This window comes from Phoenix dactylifera, chromosome 1, assembly GCF_009389715.1.
Source record: "Phoenix dactylifera cultivar Barhee BC4 chromosome 1, palm_55x_up_171113_PBpolish2nd_filt_p, whole genome shotgun sequence".
Taxonomy (NCBI): domain Eukaryota; kingdom Viridiplantae; phylum Streptophyta; class Magnoliopsida; order Arecales; family Arecaceae; genus Phoenix; species Phoenix dactylifera.
Window position 1 is genome coordinate 31,174,038 of NC_052392.1, and position 19,413 is coordinate 31,193,450.

Here is a 19,413-nt window from a genome sequence, read left to right on the forward strand (position 1 = left end):
ACAATGTCGGACAGATGTGGCCACGGATGAAAAGGTACGTCGAGGATGCAAGACACAGATCGTGGTGCAAGAACTTGCGGAGAAGATTGGATAGCGAGTTCCGGTAGGGCTCGGACGTGCACGTTCAACTATAGCTCTTAGGGGCTACGAGGCATATCGGTTTGGTGGCTTTGCCGAGCGAGACTAGAAATGGATTTGTCTGAGCCCCATGCATAGCAATGGAGGTGTATGGTTGTGCCGTGATTTGATCTGTGTATTTTTGAAAGGTAATACGGTAGCTTGCGGATTCATGTTCACTTTTTTTCCAAGTCGAAGACCAACGATTTATTTATAAAATTAATTGAGCCATGTTATGCGGTGGTAGAAATCCATCCCTCTCAGATGCCTCCGAAACCCATCTTTATGCTCTCGCGAGTCTTCCAGTTCTTAGAGGGCAGGAGTTGTATCTTTCGCACGAAAGAAGGATTCACCTTCCTTCGCAGGCATCCACCGTTGGATCACGAAACATGAAATGACTAAAAGACTTCGGGTGCTTTGAGAGTTGTGCGTGACGAGATCCAACCGTGGATGTTGTGGAAGAACATTAATCATTCTTTGGTGCGAAAGACACAACCCGAACCCATCGAGTTGCTTCCCTAAAGTAGTAGAAGATCGTAATGGAGAAGGAGTAATTAGGGGAAAAAAAAAGCCCGACCTCCCCTTTCCTTCTCTCGTTCGGTGGCGGTCGTGATGGTTGGACTGCGGTCATCGAGCTCGGAGATGGATCTGGACCGGCCGAACATTGAGGAGTACCTCACCACCGACTCCATCGAAGAATCCCCCAAGAAGCTCCACTTGTATCCTCCTCCTATTGCTATCCTCTTCTCTCTAAAATCCCTCCCCTCTTTTGTTTTCTTGATCTTTATTTCCTCCTTTTCCGTGAATTCTTTGGTTTTTTCGTCGCAAAAAGGAATACTGACCTACTAATTCTTTTTTATCAGGAGGGACTTGCTCGACATTTCTCCCACGCTGACGGAGGCCGCTGGTGCTATCGTTGATGTAAGCTGCGCTCTCCCTCTCGTTCTCATCTTTGTTTCTTTTGATGCTGACCAGTGGATTTGGACTCCAGAATCGGATTATATGTATATAAAGGGTTATGCAATGAGATGATGCTACTGAGTTTTATGAAAATTAGGGTTAGTAAAGGTTCGAATTATGCGTCAAAGTGTCTGTTTTTTTTATAAGGATAATTCATTTTGGTTTTGTTCGATAGGCATGGTGTGTCAAGTGTTGAAGGCTTGAAGCTATTTGATTTAAAGGAAAGATGCTGCATGTATTTTAGAGTTCTTTGTGGCTTTCGTTTAGGTTCTTGAGTCTGGATGGTTTGTTTTAACATCGAATTTTTGATGTCTGCAATTTAGTTTGGGAGAGGTCTGTTCTTGACTATTTGTTGGGGGAAAATATTTTTCTTGATTGACCAGACTTGAATTTTCTGTTCTCCATATTTTCATGGGTAGAATTGTGGATGTGGATTGCAGTGTAAATATCAATTTTTGGCTCATCATTGTTGCTTCGATGCTATCCTTTTTTGAGTTGGTGTCAGCATTAAGTTGCTCAGAGCTTTACAAGGGTTGGAATTGTTTTTTACACATCAATTATTGTTGGGGGGGTCTTCCCCTTTCTAAACAGAATTTAAGTACCTCTCCTTATTGGAGACCTCTCATATCTTTTTTGTATATGCCTGTACCATCTCAATCAATTCTCCATTGTCCTTAATTTGTGCAACTCCAACAGCTCCTCTAATATGCAGACTGATAATTGAAGGTAACTATCATTTCTACACAACTATGGGGGAACTGGTATCTGATTTTTCATGGAGATTTTATGAACATAACTCTCTGGAAGGTGTTGTTTCTCAGGTCTGATTGTCATGCTTCATACAAAATTGGATTAGGAATTGGAAATTCTAGTTTAATAGTGGGTCTCATTGCCTAAGAATTCCTAGTTGTTGCCTTTACTTCTCCATGTAGCTGTATAGACTACTAGGTGAAGCGGTGAACTTATGCAAAGTTAGGTGAAACAAATGTTCATCTCACTGTAGTTCCATAAATGTTGACTTGATAATGGGAAACAATGCACATAAATCATCACTTTAAAATGTTCAACATTACTATGATTTTCTTGTATTAATGATGGAAAATTAGGACATGTATATATTGTTTATGTAGTCTTTTATAATGTGATTTTTATATTTCTTATTCAAGTCAACTTATCTGATTTTTATTTTGATATGTTAGTCATAATAAGTAGAGCATGTCTTTCCTGCCACATTTCTAATACTTGTAGATCCATTTTAAGTTTTTTTATTTAAAAAAATATATATTTTATTTTAGATAGATTGCCTTTGACATTTGTACTATTTCATCCAGGATTCTTTCACTCGGTGCTTTAAATCGAATCCTCCAGAACCCTGGAATTGGAATGTCTATTTATTTCCCTTATGGTGCTTGGGAGTGATTATTAGATACGGAATTCTTTTTCCCCTAAGGTATGAAATAATTTCTTATTGTGAACAACTAAACATGAATAGCCATTAGATTTTAATGGAAACAATACAAGGTGCATTTATAACTATAGTTCGCATCTTAGCTGCATAGTTTTCTCTTTATGTGCTAGTATATTTTCTATATTGCAATCTAGGTTGTTTGCGATGGCTACTAGGTGTTAACTACTAAGATGATGGATGATATGATGGATTGATTAGATGTTAACTACTAAGATGCTGGGAATCAGCAAACTGAGTTAGAGCCTTGTGGTTGCCATCCCTCTTAATGAATTATTCGTATAGGGTGACTTTAACAGATAGTTAAATGATTGTTAGGCAAAAAGAATAAACAGGGTCTATAAGCTTTGTAGACCTTTGTATTACCAGTCTTTGGTCTTAAGTGACAGCACTGTTAAATTAACCAACAATGTTATAGGCTAACCGTGTGGAGGAACTTTGCCTAAAAATACACTCATGTTCTGCATGTGTCCTTAAGCCAGGATGTGTTGAATGCTTTTGAAAAGTGGACCTTGTAAATTTCATGGTTAAGTTGAGAAGGAGAAGAGTTTGGTTTTTCGTGTTATAATAACTGGTTGCTCGACCACTTTCAATTCATATGGAAATACAAAAATAACAATCAGGGAAAGACTGGAGCCTTCATGGCTAAAATCTGGGTATTAGTCTACTTGGCCAAGCTACAAGTGTTGAGCCCTTATAATCATATCTATCTCGTCAGAAACAAAAGGTTGTCTTCTTATGCATCTGATTTTTTTTTTTGGCCAATCTTCTGCAACTGGATACTAAATGTCTGCAAGAGAGAACAGATTATCATGAAGCATTTTGAGTTGTTCTGCAGTGGGGAGTTAGTTTACCAACACCATTTTAAATTATATCAATGTATTCCACTCATCACATGAGGTTGTCGCCGAGCACTTTCCATGATTGGTGAAAAACTTGAGGAGCAAAGTCAGATGGGTTGCAGTTATATAATAGAACACACTAATAAAGGCAAACCCCTAACAAAATTTAAAAGTGGGGAAAGGATCAAAGTTGCACATGTTGCAGGTACATAGTACAACACACTAATGAAGGCAAAACCCCTATGGATGAAATTAAAATGGTCTATGACCTTTTATTCTGTCTAGGATTACAATATAATGAATTGTTTTTACATAGTATAATCCAACTGACCATCATATATGCTTATCTAACTCAATATGTATCAACATGTTTGCTTGGTTGATACTGAAAGCATGCATTAAGATGAGCCTTCATGAGGGTCACAATTTTGATCAAAACATTGGATTTAATGAAGCGTTAGTAGTAGGATGAACATTTTGAAGGAAGTGCTTTTGTCTGCTCATAAAAAGAATAAATTGCTTGAAACCTGGATAGAACTCTGGTTGGCACAATAATAGCAAACTTAATTTGGTCAGAAATTTGGTAGTGAAGCTTGACTATCACTCTGGATTGGAACAAGCCATAGCATGATATATTGCTTCAGTTTTGGAGTGTCTTCTTATTTCTTGCTCTTGAAGGAGATGGGAGCCTCCCATGAAGTTATGAAAGTTGACAAGTGAGGATTGATTAATAGGATCACCGACATAATCAACAAGGTAAGGTTCTAAGCTTTAGAATGTAAATGACAGAACAAAAACGAGTGACAATAGGGAGACTTGTACATGAAGACACTTTGACATGGGACAACAGCTATGAAACCCAAAAGATGACAGAGGGCCACTGCCTCTTATCTTAAACTGACGCTATAAATATTGGTTTAGGTGGTAAACTTCATTTCCTTATACAGTGCTTAACACTTAAACAGCCTATATCTTTTCCTATATATTGAACCTAAGGCCTGGAAGATGGTTTGGATTTGTGGTTGTCTTCTTATCAGCTATACAAAGGGATGAGGCTTTTTGTTTATGTTCTTTGCTCCAGCAACCTTATCATTTATAGGGAGGGTATTTCCATTTAATATATACAAGATTGATGCATTTAATATTAATAAGTGAGCGGTATAGGGCTGTTAATGGGCCAGTCTGGCTTGAGCATCCTGAAGACCCAGCCAGAAAACTTTGGCCCTAAAGCGTGGTTAGGTTTGAAAGTTAAAAGTGCAAATGAATTCAGTTGGGCGAGGCAAAACTATGTGGTGAAAAATAAATTAGGCTTGATTTTGGCACAGCATGCCCTAAAAATGTTGCCGAGGCTGTTGTTCAGCCCAGGCGTGGTATCCTCAGGCTAGGTTTAGTTTGGGCCAGCCTTGGGCTTGTGGTTTGGAACCCTTGCTTAAATCATGCTTGGGCTTAACCCAGCTTTTTGACACCCCTATAAAGGTAAGTCATCAGAGTGGTACATGTTAGTATCATGTATATGGTTGTCTTTTCTTGCATTTTTTTATGAAGATAATTAATCTTTTGCAGTTGAACTTTCAATTGTATACACAATCTTTTTAACTCCCATTTTTTCCCATTTGGTGCCATGCGCATACTGGTGTAGAGTTGCAGTCTTGACAGCAGGGTGGCTAGTATTCTTTGCAGCCTTTATTCCTGCACATTTCCTGTTGACAGCTCATAATAAGTGGAGGCGTAAAATAGAGGTGGGCCGTAAAACTCTTGTATTTAAAATACTGCAGCTGGACTTTAATGCTTGTATCAAATATTACTTTATTCCAAAAAAAATGTTTCTGTATTTGTTGCTTTATTTTTGTTTTGTTTTATCTGTGCATATGTGTAGTTTAGATTTGTAATTCTTAAATTGGTAATCAAATTTTAGTTTCATTTTCTAGTTTGTACTCTTCCTTCATCTTCCTGTTAACCTGTTCCTTTGTCACCTTGTTAACTAGAAGTGGACTTTCATCTTCTATCCCCTTTTTTCAGTTGATTTATATATTAACTCTTAGTTGTTTTCTAATAAGAGGTAAGAACAGAAAAAGAGAAGGGAAAATACCATTTCATGCTTAGTATAAAGCTAGCCATAACAACATTAATATGACTTTCCAAGCAAAACAAATAAGCTTTGTAAAGGTCAAATAATCAATGTAGAATTGTTAAGCATGACAAGTTGGTTTAGGAAGAGATTGCAAATAAATTGTGTCATTAAAAATGAAGTCTTTATGCCTATATAAAAAGAAACCCTTAATAAATGCTGCAACAATAAGTTCGTGTCCAAAATCAGTTTGGTCATTAGCTAGGTGTATATTTGTAGTCACCTTATGATATAGCCATACACATGAACACATGATATTATTGTTTTCTTGGTTTCATAGTACAGAAAGATTGAAAGATGGATTGAAATATCTATGATTTTTCATGTAGAAGTGTAAATGCATGCAAAAAGTAGGTGCTAATTATCTTGGTTATATTGTCAATTCTACTATTCTACCATATGGCACGAACTCCCGCGATGTGGCCATGTGAGAGGCTTGTCTAACCATATGCATTTTCGTGCCTGCTTTTCCCATTTTCACCCCTCGCCTCTCCCTATTCCATGTTTTAATGTCAAGGTCAGAGGTTCGAGTCCTTCTAGCATTTATGATTTATTTATATAAATTTTATTTTTTTAAAAATAAAATAACATTTGCAACCCATGCACCACATTCTAGTATTATTGTATAACAAGAAGTAGATATTTGTTAGTTGATCAGCTTTGAGGTCAATATAAGTTGTGAACAATATGAGTTTAACATAGAACGGATTATAGAGGTAGAATTGAGCACTACAAGAAAAATTTTGAAATAGCATTGGTTGCATAAGAAGCACGTGAAAACTAACTGAGAAGGCTTAGTTACCTGGAGGAATGTGTGTGGAAGTTGGCTTTGATAAATCAAAAAGAAGCAAGGATGGAAGGAGCTCTATTTCTTTGGTTTATTCTGCCTTAGAGATGATTGCGGTACCCGATGTCAGATAGTTTCTTCTTTCCTCTCTATCGAGATTTCTCTAGTGTTTGGTGAACTATGGAGGTTTGCTTTGAGTCCCATATTGGCCTATTAAGACCTGCTTTGTATGTCTAGATTATCTGCTTGTTAAGTGATAACTTCAGCATGCTTTTATATCGTTTAGGTTTTTGCATCATTGCAGTGGGCTTCTTGAAAATTTTTGGTTTGCTTAACCTGAATCTAGAATGTTGACATATGTCGAAAGATTCATGAGGCAAATGGGATTAGCATCCACTAGCTTGTTGGCACCGCGCTCCTAAGCCAATACTGGCAGAGTTATGCAGCCTGAGTTTGATCATCAAGAATTACACTTAGAGATCACACAAAAATTGAAGCCAAACTGGCTTGAAAAACCATTCCGATCCATGAGGCAAATGGGATTTGCATCCACTAGCTGGTTGGCACCTCGCTTCTCAGCCAATGCACTGGCCGAGTGATACAGCCCTAGTTCATTCGATCATCAAGAATTATGCTTCGTATATCACCCAAAAATTGAAGGGAAAGTGGCTTGAAGATGCATCAATTCGATAAAGGAAGTTCGCTCGGAGAACTGTCTTATTAAAATGTCAAAAGCCACCCCTTTTTACAATGTAATAGAAGCATATATAGGGCATGACCCATAACCCTAATTCAAGTATTAAATCCTAGGGCTAAAAACGGATCAAATACGGGCCGGATATTGGTATATCCATATTTATTCTAAACGGATAAATATATGAATCGGATATTAAGCATATTAATATTCATTTTAAATAGAAACAGATATAAGTTAGATATTAGTTATATCCATATTTTCTCTATCCGAATACGGTGATGAATCAGATACTATTTAGATATTAATCCATGTTAAGTGGAATTCAGTAATGAAAACTAAATAAATGACATATAATCGTAAAGGATGGAAATGAAATCCACTATCAAGATCACAAGCAATACACCATAAGTAAGTAATGGTCTAAAACATAGTTATTAAACTTGCACAAAGATTGATTTGACCAAGGTTTGGATCACTATCCAACCTGAGTTGTAATAAAAATGTATTAAAAATTAAAACTGTTTAAATAAAATATATAATATAAAGTATTAAAAGTTTTTTATATTAAATACTTTTTCATTGCAGCATGGATAAAAGAATCATGAATTATTTATTTTTAAAGAACCTTTAAGAAAACATTATATATGAATATAGGAATATGTTGAAATTTTTAATATTTTGAGTATTTAAAAAAAAGGTTTTCAAAATACTATAAAGATAAATGAAGTTATTCATTTTTTTATTTTTTGTCAAAAGGAAAAGGATTGAATTTTTATGAACATAATTAATTATTAAAATATAAAATACCACAAGATGTTTGAAATTATCACATTTTATAATGTGAACAAGCTTTGAGTAAGTATAATAAGTCATAACCATACAATAGAAATCAATCTTGTCACGATGGCTGAGTAGTATGCAAAAACTCAAGCTGTGTTGGGTTTGATCCCTTGTATGGGTGTGTATGAAAGAATTTTTCCCCCAATTATTAGGTGCTTGTGGACATTCTAATATACATACATCTGGATCCATATCTGGATCTAACTAGATACAAGAATTTCTATCCAAATCCAATCTGAACCGGATATGGAAACAGATTTGGTTGGATAATATCTAACCCATTTTCAGCTCTATTAAACTCCGTACAGAAGCATAATAGAAATAGGGCTCAGTGGTAAAGAAATATACTGAAATTGTTCTACAGCAAATATAGAAACCTAGGTAAAATTTGATATTGTCTCCAATAGAAAAATGTAGGAAAATTCAGTGATACTCGTTTACCGGATGGAAATAGAATCAAATATTTACTTGTCGAAGTTGTCATCTGCTAATCTGCTAGCTCCTGCGAAGCTTGCCATGGCCCAGCTGATCAGAGTACCCACTGGCTCTACCATGTGCTACATCAGAGAGATTCCAGTATAGATAGGTTGATAGATAGATGAGAGAGAGAGAGAGATCTTTGGTAAAATAAATTCTAATAACCTGCTCTGCTCTTTGATGTATAATGAAATGTCATCACTTTTCATAATGGTGCACAAATCTGACTTGTAACAGGACTGATTTTAAATGTTATAAATGTCTTTAACACCTTAAACCCACTCTTCAGCTCCTTTATGTAAATAGTAAATGACTTATTATTGAAGGAACAGAGTTATCATTTGATGTTCTAAATAATGATGCTCAGATAATCCAAGTCAAATATGACCTTTACATATTCTTAACAGTGCCAGTCATGCAAAATGCATAATTGAAACTTATGTGGCCATTTTGGCTATTGAAAAAGCAAACAGGTTGTCTGTTAACTGCAATTTGCAGTTTGAAGGTATGAATTAGTGAAGTGGCCTTACTTTGTTAAAATAGCAGTTCCATTTTATGTTTTGGATCCATCAACTCTTTTATTGTTCCTTATTGTCCTTTCTTCTATCACCAGTAATTTCAGATAATAAGTTCACGGTAAGAAACTCGGGGTGGAGGGGAAGTACCTTACCTCTCAGAGTCTCTAAATAGATATTTCTTTAAAATTTAATTTGGTTGTGCATTAGGTTGCCAATTCAGTTTGGGACCAATTTAGTTTGCTTCTTCTTAATAATTTATTGATATATGGTAGGATATCCTGGCTGAGTTAACTGTTTTCCCTTTTTCTCGAACATATTGTCCAGAGGAAGTTGGTTGAGATGATATGCAGTGTCTTTGTTGCTTCATGGACAGGGGTGGTCAAGTATCATGGGCCTCGTCCTAGCATGCGCCCCCAGCAGGTTCTTTCTATACATATTCTGCTAGTTGTCCATCATATGTTACTTTTATGTGAATACAACTTTATTTGCACAGGTATTTGTTGCCAACCACACTTCAATGATTGATTTCATCATACTAGAGCAGATGACAGCATTTGCTGTTATCATGCAAAAGCATCCTGGATGGGTCGGTAAGGGTCTAGAATGTTATTTTTTAAAAAATTTGATATCCTTAATTTTGTATTAGTTTCTTTTATGTATGGTTTTCAGATTCTCTTTTCAATATCTAGTGACTCTACTTCATTTTCTTTTTTGATTTTATGAAAGGATTTATTCAGAAGACTATTTTGGAAGGTGTTGGTTGTATTTGGTTCAACCGTACAGAATCAAAGGATCGTGAAGTTGTGGCACGAAAGTAAAAAAAAAAAAAGGCTTCTTTTGATTTACATCGTGATTGTCTCTGTGCATGTTTATGGTCTTGATAAGTCGAGCTTTCGTTTGTAGGTTAAGAGAACATATTCAAGGAGCTGACAACAACCCTCTTCTGATATTTCCAGAAGGAACCTGCGTTAACAACCATTACACTGTCATGTTCAAGAAGGTCATATTCAATCTCCTTCATATCATTATAGCTTAGATCAATATAATAAAACTTTGTCTGCTGAGGTTGAGTCACATCCTGTATTGCACTTTTTGAAAATTTTTGTATCATGCATTTAGACCAAAACAAGAAACGTTTGTTCTCTTTTTCCCCTATATATTACCAATGAAAAGAATGGTTTGCGCAGAAAGAAATTTTGTATCTTTGAAATTTGCTGATCTGCTCTATTAGTTATTAAATTTATGCTATTTATTCCGGAACTGAAAGACATTGGTAAAATTATCGTTCAATATAGCATTTACAGTCCTGAATGTTGCTTTTTCACTCAGGGTTCACCAAACTGAGGTAAATGAGGGCTTAGGCAATGAACATTAAGTGGTTAGGCTATCTATAGTTTAGCCCAAGGTTTGCCATACCGGTTGGCACCGGTGTATACTGACTTTACTAATACCGAAGCAGTATGCCGTATGGAGGGCGTACCGAATGTCGGTACGTCGAACTGAGTACCGTACTAGGCGTACCAATACTGTAATAGAATGGTACCGGTATGGGATCTAGTATTGGCAAGTCTGCATTCTCAGCACATATTAACAAAGCAGGAAGGGCACTTTCATGTTGGCTCACAGGTAGACCTTGTTAAAATAGAGGCAGTGTCCTGAAAATTGCATGTCCTTGCCTATGTGTAGTTGATATGTATTGCACATCACATGTTCAACCTTGAGCCAGATATGTAACAGGCATTATCTCTTGCCTTGAGCAAATGTAGTTGGCTAGGAACGTTGGCCCCATATCAGCCTGCAAACAGGCGTTCTATTGAGAAGTTATAGGGAGAACAGTGTATTTGTACAGTGGTAAGTTTAATAATTGTCTACTGCAAGATAATTCATGTTAATTATCATTATTCCATAATTATTAGCTGTTGAAATGTTTTTGTTGACCTTTTATTTGAGCTGAAAAATTATTAGTATTTTTCTGCCTTGTGTCTAACTCAATTATTTTGTCAAGGAGGTTTCTAAGGTTTTTTTAAATTTTTATTTAATATTGTCAGCATTTCCAGTAAGTCAATTAATTGTTTGGAATAGTATACTGTTCTCTTATTTTCCAACATATTTGTTACTTAATAGATGATACTGTTTGTTTCTGTTAATTGACTGATCTGATTGCTTTACACAGGGGGCTTTTGAACTTGGTTGTGCTGTTTGCCCAGTTGCAATAAAGTACAACAAAATTTTTGTGGATGCTTTCTGGAACAGTAAGAAGTAAGAAGCAATACGAGAAACAGTTTAGATAAATAAGCATCCTATGTTTTTTCGTTGGTTCTTTTTTTCCCTTAGTATATTGTATCAAAGCAAGAGGTACTTTGAACCAAGCTTTGCCGTAGAGATCTATACTGCCCCATACGAGGAGGTTACTGAGATTTGGTTTGGTATATGAGCAGAACCGGTCTAAATTGGTTCAAACCAAGGAGTCATATCTGCTTTCTATTACTACTTTTGTGATGGTATACCTTATATAGGAGATAAATTATATATTAGCAATATCCACATTATGCAAAACTAGCAATCCATTTTACTGTATCAATGAAAATTAATATCTTATGATCAAGGTAAGCTTGTTTGGGATTTCCAAGGTTAACTATTAGCATCGAAGTTTATCAAAGTGCAATTGGATGATCAATCTGAATTTGAATCATAGACTAGTTCCCAATTACTGATCAGCCACTGCATTCTAGCGTATATGGAAAATTGAAAATAGTAATGACTTCTGGCTTATCTGTTCGGCACCTTTCACACAAAATGACACAGGTTAACCTGTAACATCAAGGATTGTGCATTGATGCTTCTGTATTTGTACGCTATGTTTTACTGGTCTTACATAAGCAGGTGACAAATATCTTATATTAAGGATCATGACAATGTGTCACCCGTGGAGCTGACCATATGCTCTCCACATAAAATTGACCTATGATAATCACATGACTGTGTAAGTTATCAACAATAATTTGAAAGGAAAATGTTTATTAAAGTATGCTAGGATATTGTTACTGTGGGATAAGAGCCATAATCTTATCAGTATAAAAAAAAAACAAATGGACTAAATAGGGTGCACATGAAATGGATGGTACCAATAGGATTAGCATGCCAATTTGTGGTTGACCAGACAAATTGGGAATTGGCACTATTGATCCTTTTCTACACATTCAAAGTTACATACTAACTCATCATTGTTTGCCCACCTCCCCTCCCACCCACGGCCAGCTTGATGCATGACCTTGTCATGGACTACTGGCTTGTTTAAGCTATATGATGTTATTATGGACTTAAATTGCTTTGCTGTATCTGACAAATAGTTATTTGTTTGTCAGGCAATCTTTTACGATGCATTTGTTTCACCTTATGACATCATGGGCTGTTGTTTGTGATGTTTGGTATCTGGAGCCTCAGTACATAAGACCTGGAGAGACGCCCATTGAATTTGCTGAAAGGTAACATATTTTGCATCTTCAAGTATGATGCATCATCGTAAAAATGAGAAATTTGATCTGCTAACGTTTGGTCTGCTGCATTGCTTATGTCGTGTAGGGTTAGAGACATGATTTCTGTTCGAGCTGGTCTCAGAAAGGTCCCATGGGATGGATATTTGAAATACTTCCGCCCGAGTCCTAAGCTAACAGAGCGGAAGTATGCAAGATGTCTCCTTTTATTTGTCCACATTCCTCTCACAGCATTAACCAAAAAAAAAAAAGAGAGAATTTTTTTTAATCTGCACAGTTGGATGTCATATTCTGAGTTTCCATTTGCTTCTCTCTCTCTCTCCCCCTCCCTCCCTCACCCCTCCCCATATTATCTGAATCAAAAAGTTTGCCTCTTTTTCAGGCAGCAGATCTTTGCAGAGTCAGTCTTGCAGCGTTTGGAGGAAAAATAAAGAGCCATTGTGCGTTCAGCCTGAATGTGCCCCACTCTGGAGATCTACCATTACAGTATTGATATTCCTTCCTTCTAATTTTGAAATTCTATCTTTTACCGTGGCTATCATATTTTGATTTGGGAGCTCTTGGAAATGCCCAGCTTGCACTATGATGGGAATCGATAAGCTTTTGTAAATTAGCAGTGGTTATTATCCCAATGGAAGTAGTGTTTATATAAAGTGCATTTGGAGGCGTTAGGCATATTCAAGTCAGAAATATGAATTTGGAGCTCAATTAAGAACACATGCTGAGTGTAATCCAATACATTGGTTTCCTCCCTCTCTCTCTCTCTCTCTCTCTCTGTGGTAAAATCAATTGCCAACTTGTTTATATCTGTGATTTCTCATCTTAGATTACGACTTGTATCCATGCATGGTATTGCAGTGAACCATGAAGTTTATATAAGAGATCAATGGCTAGCTGTAGTAGCTTCAATTACTCAAAGAAACTCTAATCGTGCCTTTATCGGGTAGCCGGTGAAGTGTCAACAGCACGCCACCAAGGAGAGGGCCCCGCAGGAAAGTTAATGCCTGTGTGACTTTATTGGGAGATTTCTGCATTGAGCTAGTACTGCTCTTTCGGCGCTGCTTTATGGGTTGCCTTGTGATGGTTTCTGTTACCTTTTTTCTGGGAGCATCATCGGAGTTCTCTTTTTCATTTGAGACGCTTTACTCTTTTGTATCGTGACATCTTAGTTTCGCATCCGTGCCTACCGTCATTAAACATTTTCAACTACTTTTCCTCACCGGATGGAAACATTTGAGCAATGTTCCTCATAGCAGTGCTTGGGCACCCTTCTTCTAATCGTGTGCTCTTTCACTGTGAATTCCTCCAAACATAAGGATGGATCTTGTCACTGCCATGTTTGTTAATGCTAAGAGCCGGTTGGGGCCGACACGCCACAAAAATCCACGCCATACTGTATTTCTGACGGCACCACCCAGTTCTTTTGGAGATGATGATATGCCTTGTAGAGCTCAGGGAATGACTCCCTCTTGGACCTCATGTACTTCCATAGCTCTCCTAAGCTCAATGTGGCTCCTCCTGTAGTTTTCTGTAATTGTTAGGTAATGAAGGGCACCAATTATGTGCCGCAGCCTGCAGATGGTGTTTTTCATTTAAGAGCTTCCACCTCTGAGCTTCTTAAGGTCAATTTTGATGGATGCGTGCTAGACGGTGGCAGGAGGGATGGTGTAGAGTTCATCATTAGAGGCTCGAACTCTAAGGTGGTTTTGCTGGTGGGTGCTAGATCTTCGATATTTCTGTTTCAAATGTGGAGCTGACGACGGCTTGGGCTGATTTGTGTTAAGCCAGGCTTATTCTACAAGCCAACACAGTTGTGCTTGAGGATGACTCGGCCATGGTGATCGGTTGGATCTAGGAGGCATCGGTGGCGTGGGTAAGTGTCACCCTCTGCTTCGAGATATTTGGACTATATTAAGTAGAGATATTACCTTTCAGGCTAAGCATGTATATAGAGAGGCCAATGGGGCTGCATATTAAGTGCCCTCGTTTGTGGCCGACCATTCTGAGGGGCTCTGTGGGTTGGAGAGAGGGAATTGCCTAGAGTACTCCAAAATTTGTTATATTTTGACTTTGTTGGATGTATTCACACTAAATCTGTATGAGTCATCCATTTTAGTAGCAAAAAAAAAAAGCACAAGCCATGTAAAGGGCTTCCTCCAAACCTAGCTGAAACCACTGCTCACCCTTGTCGCAAGTGTTGCTCTGCCAGCCAAAGCACGAACCGTTCAGCTAATCAAGCCAGCTATAGCTCAGCTTCATGGAGAGAATTGCATGTAATTCTAATTTAGTCAGAGAGGACTGAAGTTGTGTAACTATTCTTGGCATGGTATTGGCTTCGGCAACATCTGCTCCTCCTTTTCCCTTCCATCGCCGCTTCATGATTTCCGTTGGCAAGTGTTAAAATGGAGTTTCGCTAGAGAGTTCATGTGGAAGAATTAGAATTAAGCAGCTGCAGAAGAAACTGGTATGGACTTATTGGACGTGGTTGGTTGAGGACCTATGGTGGATCGAATAAAGCGCAGAAGAAGAAAATAGTAGCTACTTCCAAGGAGCTAAGCCTCCTTAGATTGCAAAATGCAAGGGAAAACACTTCTGTAATATTTATTCATCATGCAGAGAGGTTATATAATCTCTTACAATGCTCTAATAAAGAAAACTACAATTCAGCTGGACCATTATTGTCTCAACTTCTAATTTCAAAAAAATCATAACTAATTGAGAACAATTCCCTTATTTAAGATACTGCAAATATAGATAGAATATAATCAGCTAATTATTGGCAATCCTACCTAACCAGTCAATTCTTGCCTCTCAATTTGATCTTCTAAAATAGTCAAGGCCAGCACATAACAGAAACACAAAAAGTTTTCCAATGTATTGGATGGCGTTTGATGCATGATGCAAAAAAGCTTGCACATAATTACTTTGGAGATGTTTCATATCAAGGTGGCCTGCCAAAACTGGTTTGAGCATTTTGAGAAACAATCAAAACCATCCTACAATTGGAGTAATTGCAGATGACTTAATAGTTGCATAACAAGTTCATCAAATATATTTCACCAAACAAAAATGCTTTAGTAACTCAAAACGGTCATCAACTCTCATGCATCTTAAATTTGTTTCAAGTTCCCGAGTCGGTAGACTCACTATTTTCAAGCTGACAAGAATTATGTGAAAAATCCATAACTGAGGTCTTGCGGCGTCATCGAGGTTTGCAGATTATTAATGGTTTCAGCACCTCCAATTACATTTATAAGAAGCAGGGAAAAAGATAACAGCCAGCATAACACATTATTCAGCACCATAGCAAGTCGTTAAACATAAATAATAGCCGTTATTTTCTCTCGTACCTTTCTCTAAATACAGTATAATTTTTCAAAATTCAAATATTTTGTATAAACTTTCAATGGGATCACAGTTTTTGTAAAGAAATCACAACTCTGTAATCATGTACCCCATCGATCATACCATTCCTAGTGTATCTATCTGTATGTGGTATTGAGGTTATTAAATCCAGGCCATGAAACAAAAGACAGATGGAATCGATACATAGAAAAGGGCAAGAAGGACTTGAGGAATTGGTGGACAATGATTTCTTCAGCTTTTGCTTTGATGTTGCTCTCAGAGGCAGTATCACATGACATAAATAAGTTGGTTGGCAATCCAAACAGGCTCTTAAATAAGACAGCTATCAGCATCAAAATTTTACATCACCTTTCTGCTACCATGATCACCTGACTTCACTGTTCATTGCAGCGTCCAAAAGCAGACGTTCTTACAGCATGATGTCATTCTGGCAGTATGTTTGTGGCTGAAGTCTTAGGGGTGCAAGAGGGGGAAAGCATGTGAAGCTACATAGTTTACCCTGATTTTTAACAGTAAGTAATTATAATTCTATATGGACTGCAGAATATAATTCTATCTCCTGTTTGATGCAATAACTCTATTCTGATTATTATAAAAACTCATTTGTTCTTGAGGCAGTAGCTTACCTTTTTCCTTTTGATTGTAGGAGTCTTCGGTCTCTCTTTTTTGTTTACTTTCAAATGGTCAATTATTCTAGATGGAAACAATGAGAGGTAGAAACTAATTCTATGTCGCGTAATCCGGTGCAAATAAGCATTGGGTCTTTCATGCAAGCATGGATCTGCTTCATGGTCTTGGTTAGACTAGTTTGAAATATGATATCCTGCCAAAATGCCTCACCATGGTCCCCTACCCAAGATTAGATGGATGGCAGCTATTGACATGAGAAATGGTGGATGGATGGATCATTGCTTTCTGCTTGCACCAAATTGGAGAACATCATTGACCATATGCTCTCTGTTGTGGTCCAATATAATGTTGTAGCACAAACATCAGTCCCTATCACAAAGCTAAATGGTCGGCAAAGCTTCGTGGCTCTGCGACCGCACGGAATGGGGCGGGGTGATCTTTCAAACCTTGCTAGTCCACAGCTGCACAGCCACAGGTGTTGAGGTGATGGATGTTCCTTGAATGCATGACAGGTTAGTTTCTTGTGCTTCCACCCAACACCATATTTTAGGGCTAATGACTTGTATGGTCTTCGCTGGACTTGATCAATGAGTCAGATATTGAATCACTAATTCAGTCTTCTAAGACATTTTGCATACGTTACCAAAGAAGTCAGAGGCATGCAAATCCTCCCCTGGCTTTGATTGACTAGTAGACACCTAGATTCCTCTAACGGTCGTTTGCATTCTTTTTCATTGAAGTCAATCGAATAATTCGGTGTTACGTATGTGTTTGTTAGTAATCATATAGTGGACTCCACCTCCATGATTTCATAAAATATATGCCAAATTAGCTGTCATCTTGATATGTTTCTAGCTCTGTTTCTCATAGCATTGGTAACCTGAAATTTTTTTTAAGCATGATAAATATATCATTCAGCATGCAGCCAGAGCATCGGCAGTTAAAGACCTATCAAGCAATCAAGGAAACATTCTGGTGTAGAGGTTAGACTCTCCTTTTCACTGTTGTCTCTTGATTAAAGAGGAGCATGAAATACAGGGTTGGTTCATTTACTGCATGCCGAATTGAAGGGGTGATAGACTTTTAAGTTTTAACAATGCATGTATTTCGAGGTTTTTCTTTTGTAACCTTCGGACTAATCTTATTGAACATGCATAGATTTTGATACCTTGGCATCCATCCATTCATATCTGGCAATACTTTTTCAGCTTGTTGCGTATACTGTTTCTTTGTTTTTTGTGAAATAGTTTTAAGGTGATCTTCCATCACATGTGTTTGAAAGGTCTCTCTGTTTACTGTGATTCCTGAAATCAGGATTGCGACAAACTGAAGCAGATTTCCAGCAAAGAGTTCATGACCCGAGGATGATGCCGGAGGCTATGGTGGCACAGGCTGGGGACTGCAATGCTTCGATCCACGTAATGCTGATACCAGTAGGAACCAACAAAACAAAGAACTTAAAAAATCTAGGATTCATATCACGTTCTATGTTTTAAATGTTTTGTTTTTTTAACATATTCAATGACAATGCAGCATTTCTACCTTAGTACAGTTGGAGCTGAAGCTGTCTAAAGGCTTGTCTCTGCCTCTGTAATCGAAACCATGTATAAATTAAGTAGAAATCCTTGTCTCGGAGTACTCCTGAGTCTCAAGAAAAAACAAAACATTGAGGGATTACTATAATGGCCGGCCATGGCTCATAGGTCTCAACGCTTATCAAGCCACTTGGTGCAACACAGCTTCAAGACTTGTTTTCTGAACAATTTGGTGATCTCCAACTGTTCTATTGGTTGATGTTCCATTTCTATCAATGTTCTTCAATATCACAACTGTGATATTATTGAGTGTTAACAAATAGAGAGGCTTCTATATTCCTTATAACTACTACATCAATATTATATACTGACCACCAGACCTCATCACCGTTACAAAAACTATAGTTCTGTTTTCATATGCTTTTGTTTATGGTTCATGGCATTTCAGTAATCCTTTATTGTGAGGAACCGTGCATGCGTGTCTTTAGCCCCACATCGGTCATTCGCTAGATAGATCTTGGGTACTTATATAAGATCAAGAAACCCAAAAAAATATCTTCCGACTAGTTTTTTTGGATGAGGTTCTGAATTGTTGGAAATGGTATTAGAGCAGACCCGGCCCATAACTTATGTAAACTAGGGAATACTTGACCACGGGCCGATCGTGATACTTGTGATTAGATTTGAATGGATTTCAACTCCTAGTCTAACAAGAACGTCAGGGCGTAAATGAGAGGAGCATGTGAGGAACATCGGTTATTCACTAGATAGATCTTGGATACTTATATAGAATCAAAAAATCCAAAAAAAATATCTTTCAGCTATCACAGTTGATATCAAATTTTTAATAGATCAATTGCAGCTTTATACTTTTATGTTCATAACCATGTCACCCAAAACATATGATGCTTCTATGCATGAAATGCAGCTACTTGATCATTTATTTTTTAGGGATAGAGAAGAGGACTATCTAGATCTGTGCAAGACTTTCACTTGTAAATCTAAAATTTTTGCTCAAATATCTCCCAGGTTCAAAATTTTAAAGATAATACCACTCAAAACTCAAATTTTGATCTATGCTTGGTTACAAGAGAGTGTGACCACTAAACTAATGCCATAAACCTAATGCACTAACTACCATTCACGTTATGCAAAACGGACAAGGCGACAGGTAGTGGGAGTTAGTTGCTGTCCGTCCCGGCCGCAGCTTTGTTCCTTTCATGGACTATGTGGTGCTCCTTTTGCTCCCATGTGAACTGGAATTCCCTGTATCAGTCTTCACGTGTCTTGTTATCATCTTAAACTTTAAATCATGTGAACTCAGATTCCTGCTTTGTAGCATATTTTATTCCAAGTCGGCCATAATATTCTATCTTCCGAACCACAAGATCTTCCGCCAAGGGGAGCGGATACTAAATAATAAGGCTCTGTTTGGAGGAGCTGTTGGCAGTGGAAGTAGAGCTGTTGAAAGTAGAACTGTCTGAAGTAGAATTTTTATAAAAATCTGTTTACTGTTTGGTGACTAAATTTCTAAAATGCTGTGGCACTTTAACATGT

The 19,413-nt window shown here is 37.4% G+C and overlaps 1 protein-coding gene across 1 annotated transcript; it reads left to right on the top strand.

Moving 5' to 3' along the window:
- The first annotated feature begins 409 nt into the window (after positions 1 to 409).
- On the top strand, positions 410 to 13,129 carry LOC103704359 (glycerol-3-phosphate acyltransferase 9). Its single transcript, XM_008787614.4, has 12 exons — positions 410 to 836; positions 981 to 1,038; positions 2,409 to 2,527; positions 5,024 to 5,123; positions 9,156 to 9,251; positions 9,325 to 9,421; positions 9,558 to 9,645; positions 9,735 to 9,831; positions 11,005 to 11,090; positions 12,197 to 12,316; positions 12,414 to 12,512; positions 12,708 to 13,129. The coding sequence occupies exons 1-12, from the start codon at positions 730 to 732 to the stop codon at positions 12,754 to 12,756; spliced, it is 1,116 nt and encodes a 371-aa protein (XP_008785836.1). The 5' UTR covers positions 410 to 729; the 3' UTR covers positions 12,757 to 13,129.
- The last annotated feature ends 6,284 nt before the right edge of the window (positions 13,130 to 19,413 follow it).